Source organism: Balaenoptera musculus, chromosome 1, assembly GCF_009873245.2.
Source record: "Balaenoptera musculus isolate JJ_BM4_2016_0621 chromosome 1, mBalMus1.pri.v3, whole genome shotgun sequence".
In the NCBI taxonomy this organism is placed as follows: domain Eukaryota; kingdom Metazoa; phylum Chordata; class Mammalia; order Artiodactyla; family Balaenopteridae; genus Balaenoptera; species Balaenoptera musculus.
This window is the reverse complement of record NC_045785.1, coordinates 114,195,908-114,218,080: the sequence shown is the minus strand read 5'-3', so window position 1 is coordinate 114,218,080 and position 22,173 is coordinate 114,195,908. Positions and strand designations below refer to the sequence as shown.

Sequence of the window (22,173 nt, the reverse complement as noted above, 5' to 3'; positions counted from 1 at the left end):
ACTTTTAACTCACTCAGCCACTCAGCCTTTGGGGGAACATTTATTGAGTGCCTACCACGTGCCAAGGGGAGTCAATGTTGAACATAAACACAGGATTCCTGCTTTCAGGGAACTTAGAGTCTGGTGGGGGAGGCAGAGATTAATCAAATAATCACACTAAAAAGCAACACATTACAGAGGTGCCTGGCACCCTGTAGGCCTTCTGCAGGTAACTGGTGCATGAACACATCAGTAATCAGTGCTGTGAAAGAGAACACGGGGTGTGAAGGACAAGCAGGAGTTAACAGGTGAGTGGGGGAGGAAGAGCATTCCAGATGTGCCAAGCCCCCGTAGTAGGAAGACGTGTGGCTGATAGGAGGACGTAGAGGCCAGTGTGACTAGAGCAGAGTGGCAGGGAACACAGTTCAGAGTGAGGCTGAAGAGACAGGCAGGCCAGGCCAGCAAAGCCTTTAAGGCTTTGGACAATTTTGACTGTAGCCCAAGGGCCATGGGGCACCCACGGGAGACTTTCAGGCAGGGGTAACCTAACCAGCTTGTATTTTGAAGCAGTTGGTTGGCGGGAGTACCAAACGAATGCAGGGAGGCCAGTCAGGCTATTTCCAGAGTTCACTGGGTTTGGGCTGCCTCTCCACTATATAGTGAGTGCTCCAGGACGGGATCAGTGCCTGGTACCCCTCTGAAAACACGCATGCACGCACACACAGAGCCTAGCCCGGGAGTGCACAGAAAAGTTACCCAATATACACTTCTTACAGCAATCTGAAATCAGAGTTATCCAGCAACATTCAACCCACCAGTTTATGTATACAGGGCCCTGGGGGCCTTGGGGAGCAATGGGTTGGGGAAAAGGAACACAGGTTTCCTGCTGACCAGTGTTTCCCATGGTAGAACCTGGGAGCCAGGCTCCCATCTCCTCTCCATTCACTTCCTCTATTAAACATGTTCGTGTTCACGGCCGGCCAGTCCTCTCCCTGCTCCTGGCAGGGTACAGCGGGCTCTGTCCTCAGCCTTGAGCAGCAAAGAACCGGTGTGCTGACCTCTGCACACCATCTTGGCTCCTCAACGGTCCTGGCGCCAAAGTGGGGGTGACGGGGGATGCCGTACTGGAGGCAAGTCGTAGTGTCCAGGGATGTGGCTGTTCTTGGGTGAGTCATAGTGGCCAGGAGGCAGGCCCGGGGGCAGAGGGGGCTGGGAACCCACAGAGTCTCGGTCTGGAGACAGAGAGGGGAGGAGATGAGAAGGAGGTGGCTCCTCCCCTTCCCACCACTCTCCTGCCCTCTCCAGCCTCTTCTGCCCAAAGACGGATGCGTAGTGCCTGGCTATGGGCCAGCCTCCTCAGCTGCCAGGGAGGGAGGCCATCTCGACCTGCCCACCTCACAGGATAGGAAGACACTCCGTCACCTGCCTTGTTCCCAGCTTTTCTGGGTATCAAGTCTACAACTCAGGTGCTGTAAAACCACCATTTCAAATCCTCAGCCCTGTGAGGGAGGTACCGCCACCTACAGGCTCTAAGAGGCAGTGTGACTTCCCAAACATCATGCCTGGTTTGAGCCCAAGTCTGACCCCAAAGGCCTTGCTCTTGCTGCCACTTCATGCCAACTCTGCATTCTCGCCCTCTGTCCCTTCTCTTTTCCCACCTCCCTTGTCCCTGTTCTCTCTGCCCCAGTGGAGAAGGAAGACTCACCATGGGTCAGGGGGCTGGGCTGCTCATAGGTGCCACTGTCTCTCTCTGGCTGGGGGTGTCGCCGCCTCTGGCTGTCCCGGAGCTGAGAAGGCTGCCTGGGGGGAGACCCTGAGGGAGGGCCTTTCATCTCCATGTAGCTGCTCTCCCGGGGGCTCCCTAGCAGGCAGGGCAGGTCCCGTATGGTGGCGTAAGGGTTCTCACTGCTCAGGGAAGCCACGCTGGCCCCCAGACCCTCTTCAGAGATGGGCCCTAAAGATAGGGGAAAGAAGTCAGGCTCAGAGGAGGCACTGGCCCCTAAACCCCAGCGCAGCTCCCTCCCTCGCTCCCCCGCCCTGCCCTGCCCTGCCCTGCCCTCACCTTTACTGTAGAAGGGGCCAGGGCCATTCCTGTTGCTGTAGCTACAGCTGTAGCTTCGGTCCAGGCGGCTGCTACCTGAGGAGGAGAAAGCAACCTGCAATCAGGCCCCTGGTCCCCTGCCCAAGGTCCCACCTCCTCTAGAACTGAGGCCCAGAATCCCCTTCCACAGACACACGCACTCAGATGGAGCAGGACGCTGGGCTGTACACATCCACCCTCACCAGAGGCCTTGGCCCCCGGGCTCCTACCCCTGTCCAGAGGCCCTGGAGGGGGCTCCCGGCGGTGCTTCCAGTCAGCAGGCAGCGTGGCGTGGTTATCATGCCCAAGGGCTCCACCCGGCCGCTCAGGGGCCTGGAGGCTGGCAAAGAGCTGACTGCCTGGAACCTGGCAGGGGAGGGGTGGGACAGGGAGAGGCACGTGCCCGGCTGGAGCTTTCCGAGAACCGGGCTGTGCCCACAGGGCATCCACGGTGCATCCCCGCCCCCAACACTGACCTTGTTAGGGGGCGGGGGGTTAGGTGAGCACTGTGACAGGGTGTGGTAGCTGGGGTTGGAGTAGTAGTGACTGTAGCTCGGAGGGACATCTGCACAAACAGACACAGTTGCAGGGTGACCTGCCCGGTCAGAGACAAGCCTGGGCCCAAGACAGTCATTCTGTTCCAGGAGATCCATAATCAGCCTCTCTGGCCTCTCTGACTCTCTCCAACTCCCCGCTTCCCACCTACAAGGTCCAGGGAGGGATGCAGGAGCCCCGCACCCCATCTGCCCTGTACCTAAGAGCCAGCCACTCATGTGTGTCCCCGCCCCCGGGCCAGCTCACCTGGCATGACGTACTCAGAGCCGTCCAGTCGCCCGCTGCTGTAGGCCACTGCCAGGTGCTGGTGCTCCTTGCCTTTTTGCCAATGGCGGTAGCCAATGAACAGCGCCACCAGGGCCACCACCAGGGATCCCAGCACTGCAATGCCAATCACTGCCCCGAGTGAGTTATAGGCCACCGGAGAGGTAGGCGTCATGGTGAATGGCTCCTGGCTTCCTGTGTGGGATGGGGTGGTCACTCAGGACAGTGTCTTGGCCCTACTGGTGAGCTTGGGATGCATGCATGGGAGAGGCCCCAGTAGGGAGGCAGGGTGATACAAGGGTACCACCTAGCAGAGACCTGGGCATCTACCTGTGTCCTGGTTCCCTGGGGACAGTGCGGGGCGGGGTGGGGGTAGGGAGGGGGCTAGGTGAGAACTCACCAATCCTGCAGGGGGCACCACTGTGCCCTGGGGGACACACACAGGCCCCAGTCTCTGGGTGGCACCTCTCTCCAGGACCACACTGGCATGGTTGGGAACAATTGGTGCCGAACATCCCTGGAGAGCAGCCTGTTTAGAGAGCCGAGGAGGCAGGCGGGGATCAGAGGGGCCAGGGAACTGCAGTCCCCTCCTCAGGCTAGGGCTGACTTGGAGGCAGGGGCATGGAGTTCCCCTTCTGCTGGTACCTTCCAAGCAGAGATGTCCGGTCCGGCCTGGGGGGCAGAAACAACTCCCATGCTGGGGGTGGCAGGTCCCGCCATGGCGACACTGGCAGAGCTGGGCACAGTTGGCCCCCCAGTGTCCTAGAGGGCACGCTGCAGGAGACAAGGTTGGAGCCTGTCTGGCGGGCAGGGCCAGCCCCTCCTGAGTGAATTCTCAGCCCCCAGCATCGCTGACCTCTTCAGCTCAGCTTTGGTCTCCCCAGGGGCACCAAGGCTTTGAACCATATCTACACACTGATGAGTCACAAATGCTTGCCCACAGCCCTGTGTCTTGCCTGAACTCCAGACCCACGTGCCCAGCTGCCTGCTTACCTTCTGCACTTGCCTATCTGATAGACTTTCAAAATAACGTGACCAGGGCCAGACAACCAAAGGCTTCCAAACTATCCTATGTTGCTTAGCTCTGGACTTTTTTTTTTTTTTAACATAAGAGAGAAATAATTGTCTACACTATTCAAGGCATAATTTTTGTGTATCTGACACTAGCAAAAAATCTAATAGTAGTTACTGAATTCTATGGAAAAAGTCTTGTCCAAGATTACTTCCCTCTACCTTGCCCATCTTTTTCATGGTAACTGCTTCTCATTTCCCCTTTTTAAAATTTGTTTGACTCGGTTTTCTGGACTAATTTTTTCCATGATGTCCTTCTTATATTTATGTGGGAAAGAGGCCATGTATAAATAAATAAAAATAAATTGGCAATCCAAAAGAAAAAAAGAACATGTCCAAAACTGAGCTTATGATGTTCCCCACCCCCATACAAACACTGCTTTTCTCAGGCCTCCCATGCAGAAGGGCAGGGAATTTTTTTCCCTGATCTGTTCATTGCTGCATCCTGAGCACCTAGAACAATACCCAGCATGTAAGTGATGCCCAATAAATATTTGTTTATAGTGTTTATATAAATGGCTGAATCAAGGTGGGTTCAGAGGCTTTTATACCCAGGAGCAGGGGAACGGAAGCCTCTGGTCCTCAGCCCACCCCCTCAGCATGCACACATGCTCAGACACATGAGCCACCACATACGTTGGGAGCAGTCAGGTCCTGTCCAGCCAGCCATGCAGTAGCAGGTCCCATTCGAAGGGTGGCAGGAGGAGTGGTTAGCACACTTGCAGGGCACACAGCGTTTGCCGTAGCGGCCGGGCTGACAGGCTGGGGGAAAGGGGCTCGTGGTGACCAGGGGCAGGGGCCAACCCTCAGTCAGCCCGTGCCCCCACTCTCTCCCTCCCTCCTTCCCACTGCAGCAACCGGCCCAAAGATTGGAATCAGCACAAGAGACCAAGAGGGGTAGAGTGGGAGCTTCAGGCATCTGACACTGCACTGCACATTACTGCTGGCAGGCAGGGGGAGGGGAGGGAGCCTCACATCTCTGGCAGGAGGGGCCTCGGAATCCAGGTGCACACACACAATTGCCATTCTCAGGGATGCAGGTGCCCCCATTCTTGCAGGTGCAGGTGTTGCTACAGTTGGCTCCCCAGAAGCCCTCAGGGCAGGGCAGGTGGCAGCGGGTACCTGTGAGAGGGGTAGGATGAGCCTGGCCTGTGGCCCCCCTTCCATAGGGTTTCTTCTGAACACACGTCCTGTGGGATGCATCCCCCAACTCCACAGTAAGCCTGGGGCCTGGACACCCAGAACGCTCACCTGTCCAGCCAGCCTGGCACTGGCAGTGTCCGTGAACAGGGTCGCAGCCATCAGAATGGTCACAGTCACAGCGACTGGCACAGCCTTCACCAAACTGCCCCTTCTTGGAGAGGGAGTAGAGGGTAGGACAGGCCAGTCAGCTGGGGGGGTGCTGTGCCCTTCCCTCCCCCAGGAAGGCAGACGGTTGTGCACTTACCAGGCAGGGGAGCTGGCAGTGGGTCCCGTGCCACCCAGGGGTACAGGTACAGGCTCCAGTTTGGGGGCTGCAGGCTGCCTCATGGGCACACTGGCAGCTGGCATTGCAACCGAAGCCCCAGGTTCCAGGCGGACAGGGCACGGAGCAGTTACCATGCTGCCAACCTGGAAGAGGGGACTTGCAAGTAGGCATGGGGACCTGGCTCCCCTCCTGAGCAAGCACACACTGGGCATTGGCTCTGCCAGGCTCTGCACTATGAGCTGGGGCTGGGGGTGGGGATGCCCATGGCCGCATAGGAGACAAGCATAGAAACGGTTGGATGTTGGACAGAAGGCTGAAAGACCGCTGGGGATGCACCACCACCTTCTGGGTCTTGGTTGCCTCTTCTGCAAAATGAAGGGGGGTGGCAGCAAATCCAAATGCTTACAGAGGCCCCAACAGGTAACTAAATGAGTTCTCCAGATCATGTGTAAGACAATAGGGAGGAGTGGGGACTGGAGACTGGACTTTTGCTAAATATGATAGACAGCTAGTCAAACAAAACATATCTGCGTCCGAATCTAGCCTAAAGGTTGCCAACGTGGCACCCCTGGTAGATCTCCGAGGCCCTTCCTGGAGCTGCCATTCTGTGATTCTGTATGTCTGAGGATGAGGCATGTTCTGCAAAGAGGTACCTCTGGCCTGGGCCTTTAAGGACAATTGGGATTTTTGTGGTTGAAAAAAAACAAAGCGGATATTCCAGGAAGGAAGTAGCCTGGCTACTTTCCCAGCAGTCCAGCTGCTGACCAGTGCCTCCGCCCTTACCCTGCAGCCTCTCCCCTACTCTTGGCCTGCCCCTACCCTTGGACTCTCCCTTCTTCGCATGGCCCCGCCCCCAAATCCCCTTCCGGGAGACCCCAACCCATTACCTTCCTTGCAGACGCAGGCGCCGTCGATGGGCGAGCAGGCGATGGCATTTTCGCAGGAGCAGCGTGCGGAGCAGTTGACCCCATAGGTGTCAGGGGGACAGAGGCTAGCGCAGTGCGGGCCCTGAGAGCGGGCGGGAGCACCAGTGAGAGGAGCGGGCGGGCTCCTGGGCCTCTCCGGCACCTCCCTCGCGGCGGGGCGCGCCTCACCGTGTAGCCGGGCGCGCACCGGCAGAGGCCGCTGTCGGGCTGGCAGACGCCGCCGTGCAGGCAGAGGCAGTGCTCCTGGCAGCCGGGCCCGTGCGTGTCCTGCGGGCAGCTCTCGTTGCAGTGGAGGCCCGCCCAGCCCGGCAGGCAGGAGCACTCCCCGCTCATCGGGTGGCAGCTGCGGGCGGAGGCGAGGGCGCGGCGCGGTCTGAGCCCGGGTTCGCAGGTCGACTTCCCCGCCCCCTCCGCGCGGTGGGAGCCGAAAATCGCCGAATTGAGGGGGATATCGGGGAGGCTCGGTGCTGTTCCGAGAGCGGTCTCTCCCCGTCCCCGAGGCCCCTCCCCTTTCCCTTCTGTGACATCTGTCCCGCCCTAGGTCCTTTTTGTGACTCCGGTGGCTTCAGCACCGAAGGCCTCTCCCATTGGCCTCCAGACCCCTTGACCACAGTGCCCGCGGCCTACTTGAGACTGTGTTCCGGGTCGCAGGTGCAGGGCATCTGGCAGCTGAGGCCGTAGAGGCCGTCGGGGCAGAGACGTTCGGCGCAGCGGTCCCCAGTGAAGCCGTGTTCGCACAGACACGCGCCGTTGGCCGGGAAGCAGCGGGCGCCGGTGGCGCAGTCGCAAGTCTCAGCACAGTCCTGCCCGAAGCGGCCCACGGGGCACTCCTCACGGCACCTGGGCGCCTCGCGGGAGTGAGCCTGGGCACGCCGCCCGCCGCCGCCCCCGGCCCACCCCAGCCCACTCCCACCCCAGGCCAACACCACTCACCGGTCCCCTGTGTATCCCGGAGCGCAGTGACACTGCCCGGTGAACCGGTCGCAGAGGCCTCCGTTGTGACAGCGACATTCCTGGGAGCAGTTGGGTCCATAGGAGCCCTCGGGGCAGGGCAGGGAACAGATGGTGCCCTGTAGGGGTGAGAGGTCGACAGATCCCCAGGAGCCCAGCCCCCTCCCCATGGCCACAGGACTCATCAACACCCCTACACCCCAAACCCTCAAACCTCTCCAGGGCCCACACAGCCTACCCCCCTCACACACATCCTCCTGGGAGCCCTGTAGAGAACCGCCCACAGAATTCATACCCACAGGCCCTACCCTTCATACCATCCAGCCAGGTGGGCAGCTGCAGGAGCCCCGAGAGGCCTGGAAGACACCCCCGTTTTGGCAAGGAGGGGTGCTGGGGCAGGAGAAGCCAACACTGTCCTGTGAACAGGACACCTCGCAGCTGTTGGGCAGAGGGGGTGAGGTCAGTATGTAAACAAGCAGTACCTGCTTCCCCATTTGCCTCCAAGGGCTGGTCAACCACACACAGGCCCTCCCCAGGAGGAAGGCCCGACTCCAGGGCTCAGTGAGTCACACCCACCCTTCTTCGAGTCTCACCCCCCTTCCCTGTTGGGTACTGCAGGGATCAAGAAACAAACGTTTCCAGGACGGGAAATGGCAGGGACACCCAGCCCCATCAGGAGGGGTAGAGCGAAGAGCCATGGGTGGCGTGTCTGCTCTCCACGCACCCTCTGCTCCAGCTCTAGCTTTGCTCACGCTAGTCCCTCTGGGGGCAACACGTCCGCCTGCCATGGTTTTCTATCCTGAGGGCTCAACTCCAGAGCTCCTCCATGAAGCTAGATCTTTGATCTCCAGCTAGATGCACATTCTCCCTCCTGTGACTCCCCAGCTCTCCCTGCACCCTGCCTTGCAGTAGGGTTCTCTGCGTCCCTATCTCAGCCCCAATTTGGGACGTGCTTTCGCTCACACGCTAGTTCGTGTTATCTTCACAGCAACCCTTCTAGGTGGACAATACTGCTCCCATTTTACAGACCGGAAACAAACACGTGAAGAGTCAATGATTTGCTCAAGGTTGCTCAACCAGCGAGCAGCGAAGCTGGGACCAGGATCTGGGCCTCTTGACTCCATCCCTACGTTTGGGATGCTGAGTCCCCTTGTGTCCCCACGTATGCCCGTGCACCCTGTGTCTGCGATCCCGTTAGTGTGTGTTCCTCCCGTTACACACCTGGGCCCAGTTCTCTCTGGGGGGCAGAGGCAGGCTCCGGTCTGGGGGTCACAGGGTGCCCCATGGCACTGGCAGCTGAACTGGCAGGCAGGGCCGTAGCGGCCAGGGGAGCAGGGCCGAGAGCAGTGTGGAGGCTGCAGCCCAGAGGCACAGGAACATGCCCCACTCTTGGGGTCACAGGAGCTGCTGTTGCCGCAGTTGCAGGGCTTGTCACACTGTGGCCCCCAAACGCCCGGGGCACAAGCTGTGGGATGGGAGGGCGGAAGGGGGTCACCAGGGGTCTTGCCCCTCCCCAGCCTCCAGTTAGTCCCCGTCTCTGTGTCCTGGCCCCCACACATGCCCCCATGCCCGGCTTTGGCCCCTCCCCCTGTACCACACCTCCAGAAAAGGCTGCTGGCTGCAGTGGGACTCTGCTGGGTGATCGCCCTGGGGGCCTAAGCACCTGTGCCCTGGTAGGGAGGGTGTGCCCAAGGGTTCTGCATCCCTGTAGGCGCAAGGGGTCATGCCCTGCCGTCACCAGCCACTCACCACTGGAGCAGTCGTTGCCCCGCCAGTCTTGCACACATTGGCACTGATTGGGCGCCATGCAGCGGCCATGGACACACTCCTGAGCACAAAGCGCTGGGGCAGAGATGGGGTGGGGTGTGTGTGAGAAGATGCTTCCACCCCTGCCGTACCCACCTTTTATTCTCTGAAGCCTAACCCCAGCTTCCTCCCACACCAGGGACCCGGAGTTCGCCAAGCAGCATTTCTGCCTCTAAGATGCACAAAGACTGAGAGTAGAGCAACTCAGGTCAGAGCTTGTCAAGACCTCAGGATTCTGGACTCCCGAGCTCCTTTCTGTGAAATTCTGGAAGCACCTTGTTGGGAAATGGGCAGGCGGGGTTCCTCACGTAGGGACCAGACATGGATGCTGTCCAGAGAGAGGGTAGGGGTTGGGCTGGGGGCTCAGGCTGGGCAGGGGTCTCTGTAGGGGCTGGTGATGGTCCAAGGCTGAGAGAAGGGGAGAGGCAGACAGAGCGGGCTCTGCTCTGGGGGTTTCAGGGTGCTGGGGGCGGGGGACAGGAGAGACTGGACGGCGACCGGTCGAGACAGATAGCGACAGAGAGACAGGGACGGGAAGAGTCAGAGAGAGAGCCTGAGACACGGTGACAGAGAGATACAGGCAGCCCAGAGACAGAGATGCAGAGCCGGAGACTGCTGAGGGACATGGCGAGAGAGGGTGGGAGAGACGTAGGGCCAGCTAGAGACAGAGGTATGAAGTGGCAGCTTTGTCCCTAGAGACAACAGGGCGAGCGGAGGGCAGAGGAGTAGCCCCACCCTGGTGAGGGCAGGGAAGGACTAGGTGGCCTAGGCGCCACTCATTCCGCGGCCCCACCCAGGACTCACGGACACAGGCCCCGCTGCTCTCATAGAAGCCCCGGCAGCACTGCAGGCGCATTCGGTGCTCCATCTTCACCACCTGGCGGTACACGGTCCGGTAGACAACCCTGGGGGAGACCCAGAGGTGGCCCTCAGTCCTCCCTGCTGAGGCCCCGGCTTCCAACCTTCCACAGTGCGGCACTGGGGGAGGCCTGGGGCACTGCCCAACACTCTGAGCTGGGGTAGCAGAGAACATTCCCTCCTTGCCCTCCATCCGGCCACACACATGCCCACAATACACCACACCTGCACACCCCAAACACACATACCCCACACACAACATGCCTTGAGTGCCCTGAGGCCAGATGCTTCCTCTGAACTCTAAAGGTTCTGAGAAAAGAATGGGGGTACAGAGGGGCAAGGCCCGGGCCGAGGCAGCTCCTCTGGCATCCATCTGCCGATGGAGGGGGACGGGCACTCACGTGGGCCGGGGGCAGGTGTGCGGGCTCTCCCAGGGCCGGTCACAGGGCTCCGAGGGGAGCAGGCTGAAGGGGCGGGAGTGCGACTCCTTGGTTGTGGTGGTGAAGCTGCAAGACAGGGAACGGAGTGGGGGCCCAGGGCAGGGGGAGGCCTGAGCTGGCAGAGCGGAGCGGGGGCGTGAGGGCTTGGCCACAGTGGGGAATATTTAGGCTCGCTCCCTCGAGCCTAGGATGGACCCCCCCCCCCATCTGTCCTGCTTCAATCTGGAGGGATCCTCCCAGAGTTGGCATATTCCTGGGAATATTCCATTCCAGCCTTCCATTCCCTGCCGCCTCCTTCTCCCTATATGGGGAAATTGAGCTAGAACTGACTTCTGGGCCCAGCTGATGCAGATGGGTTGAAGCACTTCTGGCCAAACCTTGCCCTGGGACTTGTTGCCCAACCCTGTCCCCTTGGCTCTCCCTGGGCCAGCCCCTCTGCTTGCCCCATAGTGAATGGCTCCTACCCTGTGCTCTGTCCTGCAGCTAGCCTCGCACAGGGACCAAGGCAGGGGGATAAAGAAAGGACAGGGTCACAGCTGAGATGGAGACTGAGACAAGATCAAGATGGGGATGGAGTCAGAGGCATCCCATCTAGAGGAGCAGAGAGAGTAGAAGCAGAAATAAGAGGGAGGTGAGGGCTGGAGAAAGGGAAGGAAGCAAGGGAAGGAGCTGGGAAGAGGAGCCCCAGTGGGGAGAATGGGGAGCTGGGGGCTTGCAGCCCTCAAGGCACAGCAGGGGCCCTCTCTCACCTTTCCCAGAAGCTGCAGGTGTTGGGGTCCTTGGGGTTGAGGGTTCCAGCCAGCCCCAGGCCCAGGGCCAGGAGAAAGAGGGCCCGCAGAGGTGGTGACATTGCTGAGGCCTGTGACACGGCCAGGTGTGGAGCAGGTGAGGGGCACTGCAGCCACAAACCTGGAGGACCAAGTCTCTGCAGAGAACAAGCAGGGGTGGCAGAAGAGGTGAGGCTCTGGTCCTCTGGCCCATGCTTCCCAGGCTCCAGGTCTTATTCCTGACCAGGTGGAGCACTGCCATGCCTCTGAGACTTTCTCACACGGTTTCCTCTGTCTGGACGTCCTCCTCCCCATTCTTCACTTTAAGCACTCACCTTTCAAGGTCTAGCCCAAGTGTCACCCCTCTTTCCCTGCCCTGCTTCCCGATCCACACTGGCAGACTGCCCCCACCCATCCCTTCCAGGAACCCCAGCACCATTCACCCACACGCCACTGTTCTAGTGCCTGTTCCCTGACCATGACCTCTAGAGGCAGGGACCTGTGCCTGAATTCCCAATCCCCAGCACAGCCCCTACCCAGGGCACTTTGATATTATACCAAGGTGTGAAATTGGAGCCGATGAAGGGAAGTTATAAGGGAAGCCAACTTGGGCTCAGTTAGAGGAAGAACTTTCCAACGGTCAAAGCAGTTCTGTAATGGAATCAGCGACCTCGGATGGTGAGCTCCCCATCACTGGATGTAGGCAGGCAGAGGCCAAAACCACCCTGATGCTGTTAGGGGCTTCCTGCTTTATGGGGTGGGAGTAGGGCTAGGTCCAGGTGACCTTGAAGGAGGCCCCTCCCCACCACTGGTGCGCTGGCACGGCCCATACTGACTTCTGAGAGCCAATCATGACTTCTCTTCCCAACTCCTTGTTCAGTGCTGTCACAGTAGTAGCTTGAAACCAAGTACGGGGGTGGAAATCGGCACCATGGAAATCAGCAAACACCACAAATCAGGGCCACCCCCCCACCCATCCCCCCACCGAAGCCGGTTGCTAAAGCCTTGCCAGCATACCTCTGCACCCAGCTCTAGGTGCTATCACCCAGGGAGTCCCCAGCCTGGCCTCAGACTTAAGGAGAAGCCACCACCTCCCTGTGACCACCCACCAGCCATCTGGAAATGGGCTCCTCCCCTCTCCTCCACGCCTGGCCTCGCCCAGTGGGTGGGAAGCAGGTCAGGACCTCCGAGGAGTCAGTTCTCGCTCCTGAGCTCAGGAGCCGCGGAGGCCCTTGAGCACCCGCCGCCCCCCGCCCCGCCAGTTTCAGATTCTCTGTTAACTTGCCCCGGCTCCCTCCTCTACGCCTCCCTGAGGCGCCCACATCTGCTTATAATTTTCCCCGAGAAGAGAGAGAAAGGTCGTGGTAGCTGGCCCCTTACCCCCCTGAGTATCTCTGGAATGCCTGCCTCCGGGCCCCACCCCAGGCCCTCCACCCACACACTCCCAGGGTCCCCGCAGGCCGCTCTCAGCGCCCATCAGGGCAGCGCTCAGAGGGATACTCCCTAACCTCACCGCACCCCACTGCCGCGTCCTGCCCCACCAGTAAACCCTCCAGCCTGCTCCCCACCCTCTCAGCGGCTGGGCTGGCCCACCTCTCCTCCCCACGCTCCCTCCCACCCACCGCAAATTTCTACCCACTCCCCCACCCCCGCTCCTGCCTTGCAGAGCAGCAAGGCCTGCCCATGACTCTGGTTAGTGGCCCCATCACAGCTCCCCCAGGGCAGATCTCCACCTGTTGTCTTTTTTGTGTCCCTCCCATCCATCCTCAGTCCCCAGGTAACTCACCAGGCCTCTATGGCATCCTGGGGCCTGAGAAACTCAGGTGAGCCAGGGGCAGGGTGACAGGGCCCTTGGGCCCCAGGGCCTGAGGAGCCCAGAGAGTGTCCTGGGGGATCCCGGTGCTCATGATATGGAGCCTGAAACAGGAAACAGAGCCTGGCTAGAACGTGTGTATGTGGGGAGGGCAGCAAGGAGCATGATCACGGGCGGAGCATGGGGTGGCTCCGTCCTCCCACCACCCTGAACTTGGAAGGTAGGATGTGGGGGAGGGTGGGGAGTGGGGTGGGGAGGGACGCAGCCTGGCCTCAGGGAGCCAGGCCACAGTCAGGAGTGTCCTTCAGACGACCCCCATAGTCTGCCCTTCCACCCACACAACCCCCAGCTCCCTCCCCAACAGTTGGCTCCTTCTCCCAACATCCCCAGACTCTGCCCTTCACCCCAGGCCTGCTCCGGTCATGATCCCAGGTCCACCCTGTCTGATCCCAGCTGAACTTCTCCCTCGAGTGTGCATGGCAGCAAGCCCATGGACAGGACCCCGAGCCCCCCACGCATCTCCACCTCTTCATCCCTCAGTCTGGTCCACACTCCCCTCTTCCTGTAGCCCCCACTGTGCCCCTGGCATGGGGGTCCTGTCCTCCAATTGGAGCTCAATCTGTCTGGATACAGGGTCATCACCCTTGTCCCTGGGCGAGCCTCATCTCCAGCCACACAGGGACCCCCAGGCTTACCTGGGCCTGGATCTGTCCCCGGAGCTCGAGGCTGCGGTGACATGGACAAGACCTGCAGCAGGAAGACCCTGATGAGGCGCAAAGGGGAGGGGCTGTCCTTCCTCTCATCTACAGCAGCCCCCTCCCACCAGCCACCTCCTCTTAACCAACTTCTGGAGGAAATGGTTCACCCGGGGGACTTTGAGAGGGACCTCGAGATGGGCAGGGGAGCATGAGGAGGGCCTGACCCTAATCCCAGGGGGTTGACTCTAATAACTAGAGGGGTGGGGAGATTCTGTTCTCCCAAGGGCCTCAGGGTAGGACTGGAGAGCAGAGGAGGTCTCAGCTGGTCAGTGGAAGGGGCTGGAAGCCAGGATGGGGTCGGTGAGATCAGTGGGTGGTCTGCAGGGAGGGGAGAGATGAGATGGGGATCCTGGCAGGGAGGGGCAGGGTTTGGCCTCACCAGCCCCAGACCCTGAGGAGGGAACACAGGCCAGACCAGGAGCCCAGAGCTCCAGCCTGGCTGCCTAGGCTTGTTCCCATCTGAGCCTTTGTCCCTGAGGGGCTAGGGAACCTGAGACCCTGGCCCACCCTTCCCCAGCACCTCCAGTCCCAGCAGAACTGGGGCTATTGTGATTACACGTGCCCCTTCAAGGGGTTTAAATCAGACAACTACTGGGTCCCCATCTGACCCCAGGGGCCCCCACTGTAGGCTTCCTTCTCCCTCTTCCCACACAGATGCCCCCTGCCTTTCCCCTACTCAGCCTCCTTCCTCCATGGCACCTCTGGATTGAGGGACCCACACACCTTCCCTCACAATTGGAAAACTAACATATGTTGTTTACTGTGTTGGCACGGGCAGAGTGCTGAGCAATTTATATGGATCATTTCGTGTAAAGCTTATGTCAACCCACTGTGGTAGGTATTATTATTCATTTTACTGATGAGGAAACAGGCAAGGAGAGGGTAAGTTCCCTGCCCAGGGCCACACAGCCAGTAATATCAGAGCTGGGATTCAAACCCAGACTGGCAGATCCATCCCTGTGGTTCCAGGCTCTCCCGAGCCCAGGCAGGAATCCCAGGGGCTTTACATCTCTTTGTAATAGCCTTGGTTATGGCAAGGGGGAGCCTGGCAGGGGGCTGGACAGGAGAAGGGGATCGGGCTGGGGGCTGCCGCAAGAACGCGATCAGAGGCGTGGGAACCGGGATGTGTTTACAGTCAAGAATGAGCTGACACTTCTCTCTCCTCCACCTCGAGATGCAAAGCAGCTGGGCGCCTGGCCAGGCCCCCCCCACCCCAGTCCCCAGTCCCGCCTGCGCGAACCCCCAGTATCCCTGCCCTCTCGGCCTCCAAGCCCACACAGGGCCCAACCCAGCTCGCCTCCCCTTCTCTTCTCCTGTTCAGCCTGATTCCTCTGGTGCGGAGTCCCCCTACCCTCACTGTACTCCAATCCTAACCCTGCTAGGAGGAGGGGGATGAGTCTGGGGCCTCTGGGAGGGGAGTAGAGTTCCTAGTGGACAGGAGATCATCCATGTCTATAGAAGGCAGAGAGCAAGAGTGGGGCTGATGGAAGTGACACAGCAAGAGGAACTTCCCCACCAGCTCCCTTCCAGCTGCTCTTCTCCGGGAGGTGGTACAGCAAAGGATACCCTCTGAGCTCTGCATCCCCTCCCAGCCCCCCATTCAAACCTGGGTTCGAATCCCATCTCTCAGTTCCCTCATCTCTAAAATGGAGAGGATAATGGGACTTCCCTTTGTAGGACTGTTCTGCAGAGTAATAAATGAGTTGATACAGATAAGTGCTTAGAGAGCTACATGAGAAGTTCAATGAACAATTGCAGTTTCCATGATGGCATCCTCAGCCCCACTCCTCCTGCACCTATCACACCCCTTCTCCACTCCCCTTGGCACTGTCATACTCTTTGAGTATTAATTCCAGGAAAAGCTCTTTCTTTCTTTTTTTTTCCTGAAGAATCCCCAGGATGATCCGGGAATGGGAATAGGGCCTTAGATGCTGACAGAGAGAAAGGAAGTGGGGAGGGGAGGGGACTAGGCTCCCCAGAGAACCTGATCCCCCAGAACGATGGGCTGCCCGCCAGGTAGTCTTCAAGCCAAAGGCGGTTGATGAGGCAGGACGCCTGGATTCTACTCCCCCCCAGCCCTCAGCCTGAGCACCAACTCCAGCTTCTTGCTTGTTTCCACTGGTGCCTCCTCTCTGTATCTCTCTCTCTCCCTCCTTCCCATCTTGGAGGCCAAAGTTCCTAGTACTTAAAAGCTGTATGACCTCAAGCATGTCACTTGAGCCCTGTGAGCCTCCATTTCCTCATCTGTAAAATGGGAGAATAACACCCCACATCTCCCAGGGTTCAGTGGGGGTTGGAACTGTTGGTTCCAATGACCATCCTGGAACTGAGCCTCAGACCAGAGGCTGCTCAGTGGACATGTGTTGATGCAAAAACAGAATCCTCCAAGTTCTAGGCTCTCTGCCTGTTTCTTTTTGCCTTTTGTCTTGCTCTTCATCAGAAACTCCCTGCTTTCTGTCGTTTTTTCTTCCTCCATCAGTTTCTTGGTCTCTTCTGCCTCTCTCCTTCCTTTTCTATATCAAGGCTACCACGTACAGTTGTGCAGTATGTTCACTGCACTAGGGAATCCACCTTCAGGTATGGAGTGTAGGCTGAACTCCAGCCACGATCCACAAATCGAGCCCTGTGTCTTAGCTTGCTGCCAAGGTTGCCTCGCCCTGTAGCTCTCTTGTCTTTCAGGATCTCCCCCGTGTCTGTGTCTGTTCTCTGTGCCCTTTCCTAACCTCTCTTTGCCATGGAGACAGGATCACTTAGTCCTTCCCACTCAGCAGCGTGATCCTGAGTCCAAAGACTTCCCTTCCCTCCCCATACAGGGATGCCCTCTAACCCAGCTCCGCCAGCAGCCTAGACTGCTCTGCTCCACGTGCCACTCAGAATACCCGTGTACACGCTTGTACACGCACACACAGAGCCCCTCCTACATCCAGCCAAGCCAGGCCTTCGGCACGCCAGGCATGTCTGCCGGATGGAGGGACAGGAAGCCTGCATGTGCTCCAGAGGCTGGGCGGGGAGGGAGCAGGGGTGAGGGGCCGGCCTTGTGTTCTCTGTGGCTCAGGAAACAGAAGCTAGAGGGTCCTCAGCCCGACCTGTTTACTCATCAGGAAATAGAGAAACTGCAGGGATTCTGATTCACCAAACATTCAGCACGTGCCTACTGGAAGCTAGAGCCAGTCCGGACCCTCACCACCACCCACAGGTGGAGTGATTGATACCCCTCTCCATTTCACAGGAGAGACCATGGAGGGTCTCAGGTAAAAAGACTTGCCCAAGGGCCAACTGGTCGGCAGAGGCAACAGCAGGATTAGAATCTGCTTCTGAGAACAAAGCAGTGGGGGGTGGGAGGTAACCCCTGGGGTGACACAGGCCAGGGAGCAGCTCCCCCTGCTCATCGCCACCCCCAGATACTGTTGGAAAGCGCAGCTCTGCTCTGACCACCGCCTCTCTCTAATGCCTCTGTGGCTCCCCACGCTACAGGAAAGGGCGCCCAGGGCCCAGGTGGCCAGCCTCTGCTCCTGCTCCTGTGCTCCCATCACACTGGACATGCCTCTCACCACACGGCCACCTCTGCCCAGGCCACTCCTGGAATGCCCAGGTCCTACCCATCCTTCCAGGCCAGTCTCCTCCAGGAAGCCCCCTCAGTGGCTCCACACCTCACCTGTTCCTCCCTTTCCTTGGAAACTTCCTCCAGGCTCTTAGCACACTCACCACGGACCCCTGTGGCCCAAAGGACCCCAGTTCTTCCCTGAGGCCGGCTCCATACTGGACATAGACCAGTCCCCCAGAGGCCCAACACTTCCCCAAACTCCAGCCAAAGGCACCAGTGTCCCTCCTCTGGGGGCAGGTGGGACTAACCCAGGTCAAGTCAAGAGTTCACAGGCCCCGGAACACCTCAAGTCTGATGGACGGATGAGGTAATGTGCCCCACCTTGTGATGCCAGCTTGTGAGTCTGGCTTCCCTACCAGGCTGGGACAGCCTCCAATTCCATTCCTGTCCCAGGCTCTGTTAGTGGGCTGCTTGCCCCCCAGGTGTTCCCTGAAGGTTCCCATCCCTTGGTCATTATATTTTTATTAAGGTCTGTCTTCCCCACTGGAATGGAGCACCGTGGGGTCAGGGCACTTCTCTGCCTGCCTGACTACTGTGTCCCCAGCACCTACACACACGCATCTAGGGTGCCTGGCACCCAGTGGGCAGTAATTAAACATTGTGTGGAGTGGATGGACTGATAAACTCTAAATCCTTTCCGACTTGAGTAAGCCCAACCTTACTTTGTGGGAAACAGGGGACAGGGAGAGATGTTTGGAGGCTGTGGCTTGTCCCCGGCTCACCAGACATCAGGACCTTCCTTCTAGGGCCCTCAAGACACAACATCGGTAAGTCGATGGAAGGTGGAGTTCAGAAAGAACTTCCCAACATTACAAAGTAAAAGGCGTCTCCAGACCTGCTCCCCCGACCTCGGGCCGGAATTCCTCAGGGCCGGCCTCCAAGTTCCTCTGGGCTGAGTGCATGGGAGTGCAGGGCACTGAGTCACCTGGAGAGGAGGGAGTGTGCCCGCTGGCAGGGCCTGAGCCCTTATCCCGCACCTCCGGCCCAGGGACTACGCCCCTCACTGCCCATCCACACACCACCTCCTACACAGACGGACTAGGCCCCAGATGCCACTATGTGGGGTGGGGTAGGAGGCACAGGCAGGAAAGGGGACTCACGAGGTTCCATGGCCCAGCACCCACCCAGGTGCTGTTTCTGGAGACCTCCATCTGGCCACGTGTGGGTGCTCTAACACCAATTCCCACCCCTTGTTAAATGTATATTGTGAGCTGGATCCTTTCTTTTCATCCTCTCAGCAGTCCTAGAAAGTAGGTGCTATTATGCCACCTGTTATGTAGATGAAGAAATCCCAGGGAGTTCCCCGGGTGGTCCAGTGGTTAGGACTCAGCGCTCTTACTGCGAGGGCCCAGGTTCAATCCCTGGTAGGGGAACTAAGATTCCACAAGCCAATGCAGAAAGAAAGCAAGAAAGCAAACAAGAAAGAAAGAGAGAGAGGGAGGGAGGCAGGAAGAAAGAAAAGAAAGGAAGGAAGGAAGGAAGAGAAAACGAAATCCCAAAGAAGTTAAGTAATTTGCCCAAGGTCACACAGCCAACCAAAGGCAGGGTGGGGATTTGGACCAGGTCTATCAAGCTCCAAAGGCTTGTGCTGCCCCTTTTAAGTCCTTCTACCCCTGTGATTTCTCTTTGATCTTTGGACTTCCTCCTCTTTTACCTCCTCTACCACCTTCTTGTTCTTTCTCTCAGTCTCTGCTCTGTTTTTCCAAATATGCCTCTCGCTTCCCTCTGGGCCTTGTTGTTTCCAGAAGTCTCTATGCCTCTGCCTGTGTTTTCTTTGTCTGTTGGTTTCTGTCTGTCTCCATATTTCTGTCTCTCTATATCTCTGTCTTTGTCTTTCCCTCTCTCCTCCCCTGTCTTCTCTTGCTCCTCCTGCTGGCTTCTCCCCCATAGAGAAGCCTCTATGGTACCTCCCCCAGGACTGGTATGGACACCCTCCCCAGAGCTAGGATGGGCCCTAGGGCCCCTCTTGCATCCCGGGAGGGCTCTCTTTCAAGGTTTCCAAGGCTACTCAAAGGAGAAGCTCCGAGCACTGTGGTGGAGGCCCTGCCTGGCCCAGGTCCCCTCTCCAGCAGAATGTGTTGGTGGGGGGAGGCAGACAGCATCCCAGTGACCTCTATCTCTATCCAGGTTTCCGAACTGTGGATGGGGCTGCCTGCAGAGCTAGTTTCCTCTTCTGGGAAAGTCTGATAGGGGATGGAAGTTGGGGGGTGGGTAGTGTAGAAACAGATGCCAACCCTCGGCTTCACCTCCCGTTGAAGAGAGGAAGACAGAGGGGAGCCTGGTTAACCCAGCTCCTAGGTGGCAGGGAGGGTAGCCCCAACTGCAACGGCAAGTTTAGTGGGTAGACTTTGGGAGACCTCAGAAGTGGGAGAGGCAGCAGCAGGGGACAGAGAGCTGGAGAGAGGAGAGCTGTCCCACACCCTGGCTCCCGTGTGCCCACACAGAGGGACTGTATCATGGATTGGGATGGGGTGGGACTCAGACAGCTCCCCGACCCCCCAGGGGGGGTTGAGATCTGACCCCTTGCCCAATCCTGCCTGGAGCCGAGGTCTGGCTGAGCCTGGGAGCCTGGGAGCCTGGGAAACTCGGACCAGCACAAGCTGTTCCCATCCCCGGGGACTAGGGTCACAGCCCAAGCTCGGGAGAGGCCACTCATAAAAGGCCAGAGCAGGACAGCTGAAAGTTCACTACTGGAGGCTGGAGATGGGGTGGGGGTGAGGATGGCCTTGCTGGTGCCTGGGCTCCAGGGCCCCCCACCCTCACTCCCCCTCACACACACCAGCCCATGGGGCTTTCTGGGGATCCACATGCCTGAGACCTTTGGCCAACTTCTTCGTCCTCAAACCGGCAAAACTATGAGCCCCAGGGACCTGTAAACCTGGGTCCCTTCCCTCCATCCGCCTCAAACGTGTCTCCTGGTGGGGAGAGGGCCAACACTGTAATAAACACTGAGCAGGCACGGTTCTAAGCAGGAGACATGTTTATGCTCATCTTAGCCTCACAGCAACCCCATAAGGTAGGCACTATATCTTATTATTCTCCTTTTAGAAATGAGAAACTGAGACACAGAGGTGAAGTCTCTTGACCAAGATCCTACAGGTAGTAAGGAGAAGAGTCGAGATTCGAACCTGGGCAGCCTTGACTCCAGTGTGGGTGCTCTTAACACTACACATCCCTTCAGCCAATTAGAGGGCTTCTCTCTCCAGCCCTGAAAGGGGGCCAGTGGGGTGGTGGCAGCCGCTGGACACACAAAGTCCCATACAAGGGGCTAAGAAACAGCTTCATTTGCATGTCATTTACATGCTGTTTCATTATGGATGGAAACCCCCAATCCCCTTTGGCCCCTCTCCACTGCCCCATCCCCTTCAGGTCTCTCTCTCTGTCAGTCTCTCTTTTCTCCCCCACCCAGAGGTCCCCCAGTGCAGGGTGGTCGCGGGACCAGGGGCGCGCGGTCACTCACCTGCCTCGGGATCCTATCTCGCCGTCCGCCTGGGGTGGGGACCGCGGGGGTGGGCCCGGAGGAGCAGAGGGCGGGGGTCCCTGCGTGGAGCCCCAGGCCGACTGCGAGAGCGGCGGGGTGGCCGAAAGTTGTGGATCGCTGGGCGGGGAGGGGCGCGGAGGGGCGCGGAGGGGCGGGGGGCAGGAAGGGGGTGGGAACTCGGGCCCTCGCCAAGGCAGGAAGTTTTGACAAGGAAACCGGGAGCCGGGGGAGGGGAGATCCAGAATGCCCGGGAGGGAGGCTGTGTAGGGGTGGGACCACTGAGGCCGAGCGGCCGGGCCAACCCGACAGCCTGGATCGGGCGCAGAGAGGGGATGAACAGGGGAGAAGAGCAGGGGCCCCGGGCCCGAGTCCCTCCTCGACTCTTCACCAGCTGTGCGGCCTTGGGGTACTCCGCCTCTCCGGCCTCAGCTTTCTTATCTGCAAAGTGGGGTGGTGGAGGGGAATCAATGAGATCGTCTACGTCAGGCACCTTCCCACTGAGGCCCAACAACCGTCACCTTATTAAAGATACAAACCGGGGACCGACCGACAGCATCCCAGGCTGGGAGAAGAGCACCGGGAAAAGGCCTCTCCGCTTCTCTGGCCGCCCGAAAGCACCCTGAGGGAGGGTGTGATCCTGGGAAGCAGTGTTCGGCGGAGTCTCCGCCTCTGCCCGCCCCCTTGGTCCAGGGCCCGGGCGCTTCTGTGCACCTCGCGCCGCAGCCTCTGCGCGGAGCCAGCCCGAGCCGGGCGCCACCTCGCGGCCAGCGTCCGCCTCCCCACAGCCCGCGCACCTGACCTGGGAGAAGGCGTCACTCCGGAGGCCGACAACCTGTACCCCACCTTTCTCGGGGCACCCTTCCCTTCTCAGTCTCTGAGGAGACAGAGGCAATTTTCATAACAACTAACATTTGCTTTCATCATCGTTAGCCCTTTAGGTGCTGCTTCTTTCAATCCTTAACTCGAGATAGGTTCTATTTACATAACATTGTTCGTGTAATTAGGGCACCCATAAGCGGCAAAAGCGGGATTTGAACCAAGATCTGTGGTCCGTCTGATTACAGGGCTCCCTCTACAAACCACCGAGACAGAGAAATCTACAATAGTTCAGGAAGAGCAAGACAGGTACGTTCTTCTTTGGCGCCTTTTACAATTCAACTTTATTGAAGTATAATTGACATAAATTTAAAAATGTACCCACTTAAAAGTGTACAGTTCGATGAGGGTCTTTTACATTTTTTTATTATAGTAAAATATAAATAATATAAATTTTACCATTTTAACCATTTTTAAGTGTACAGTTCAGTGGCATAAAGTATATTCATATTGTTCAACCATCACCACCATCCATT

At 58.6% G+C, this 22,173-nt stretch overlaps 1 protein-coding gene across 6 annotated transcripts; it reads right to left on the bottom strand.

The window, feature by feature from the left end:
- Window positions 1-39: 39 nt before the first annotated feature.
- On the bottom strand, window positions 40-20,889 carry PEAR1 (platelet endothelial aggregation receptor 1). Of its 6 annotated transcripts, XM_036843423.1 has the most exons (25): window positions 20,801-20,852; window positions 13,674-13,725; window positions 12,952-13,082; window positions 11,148-11,323; window positions 10,360-10,464; window positions 9,905-10,005; window positions 9,044-9,136; window positions 8,516-8,759; window positions 7,612-7,732; window positions 7,277-7,413; window positions 6,971-7,183; window positions 6,512-6,686; window positions 6,305-6,425; window positions 5,397-5,560; window positions 5,201-5,303; window positions 4,925-5,071; window positions 4,586-4,711; window positions 3,524-3,652; window positions 3,279-3,407; window positions 2,861-3,073; window positions 2,536-2,624; window positions 2,290-2,425; window positions 2,042-2,116; window positions 1,685-1,933; window positions 40-1,211 (listed from the first exon to the last, which is right to left on the bottom strand). In XM_036843423.1, exons 4-25 carry the CDS (start codon window positions 11,246-11,248, stop codon window positions 1,060-1,062), a joined length of 3,123 nt encoding a protein of 1,040 aa, XP_036699318.1. In that variant the 5' UTR covers window positions 11,249-11,323; window positions 12,952-13,082; window positions 13,674-13,725; window positions 20,801-20,852; the 3' UTR covers window positions 40-1,059. The 6 variants fall into 6 exon arrangements, with proteins under 6 accessions (XP_036699318.1, XP_036699326.1, XP_036699351.1 ...); XM_036843431.1 differs by lacking the exon at window positions 13,674-13,725 and having other exon boundaries at window positions 20,801-20,887; XM_036843456.1 differs by lacking the exon at window positions 4,586-4,711 and having other exon boundaries at window positions 20,801-20,853.
- Between the last annotated feature and the right edge of the window lie 1,284 nt (window positions 20,890-22,173).

Bases quoted from the DNA above. Each gene is read 5' to 3' on its own strand.
- PEAR1 (XM_036843450.1), bottom strand. From the start codon at position 11,248: ATGTCACCACCTCTGCGGGCCCTCTTTCTCCTGGCCCTGGGCCTGGGG. The intron at 7,414-7,611 runs GTATGAAGGGTA...TCACCCCTACAG, and splicing joins GCTGCCCACCTGGCTGGATG to GGCACCATCTGTTCCCTGCC. The intron at 1,934-2,041 runs GTGAGGGCAGGG...CCCTATCTTTAG, and splicing joins TGGCCCCTTCTACAGTAAAG to GGCCCATCTCTGAAGAGGGT.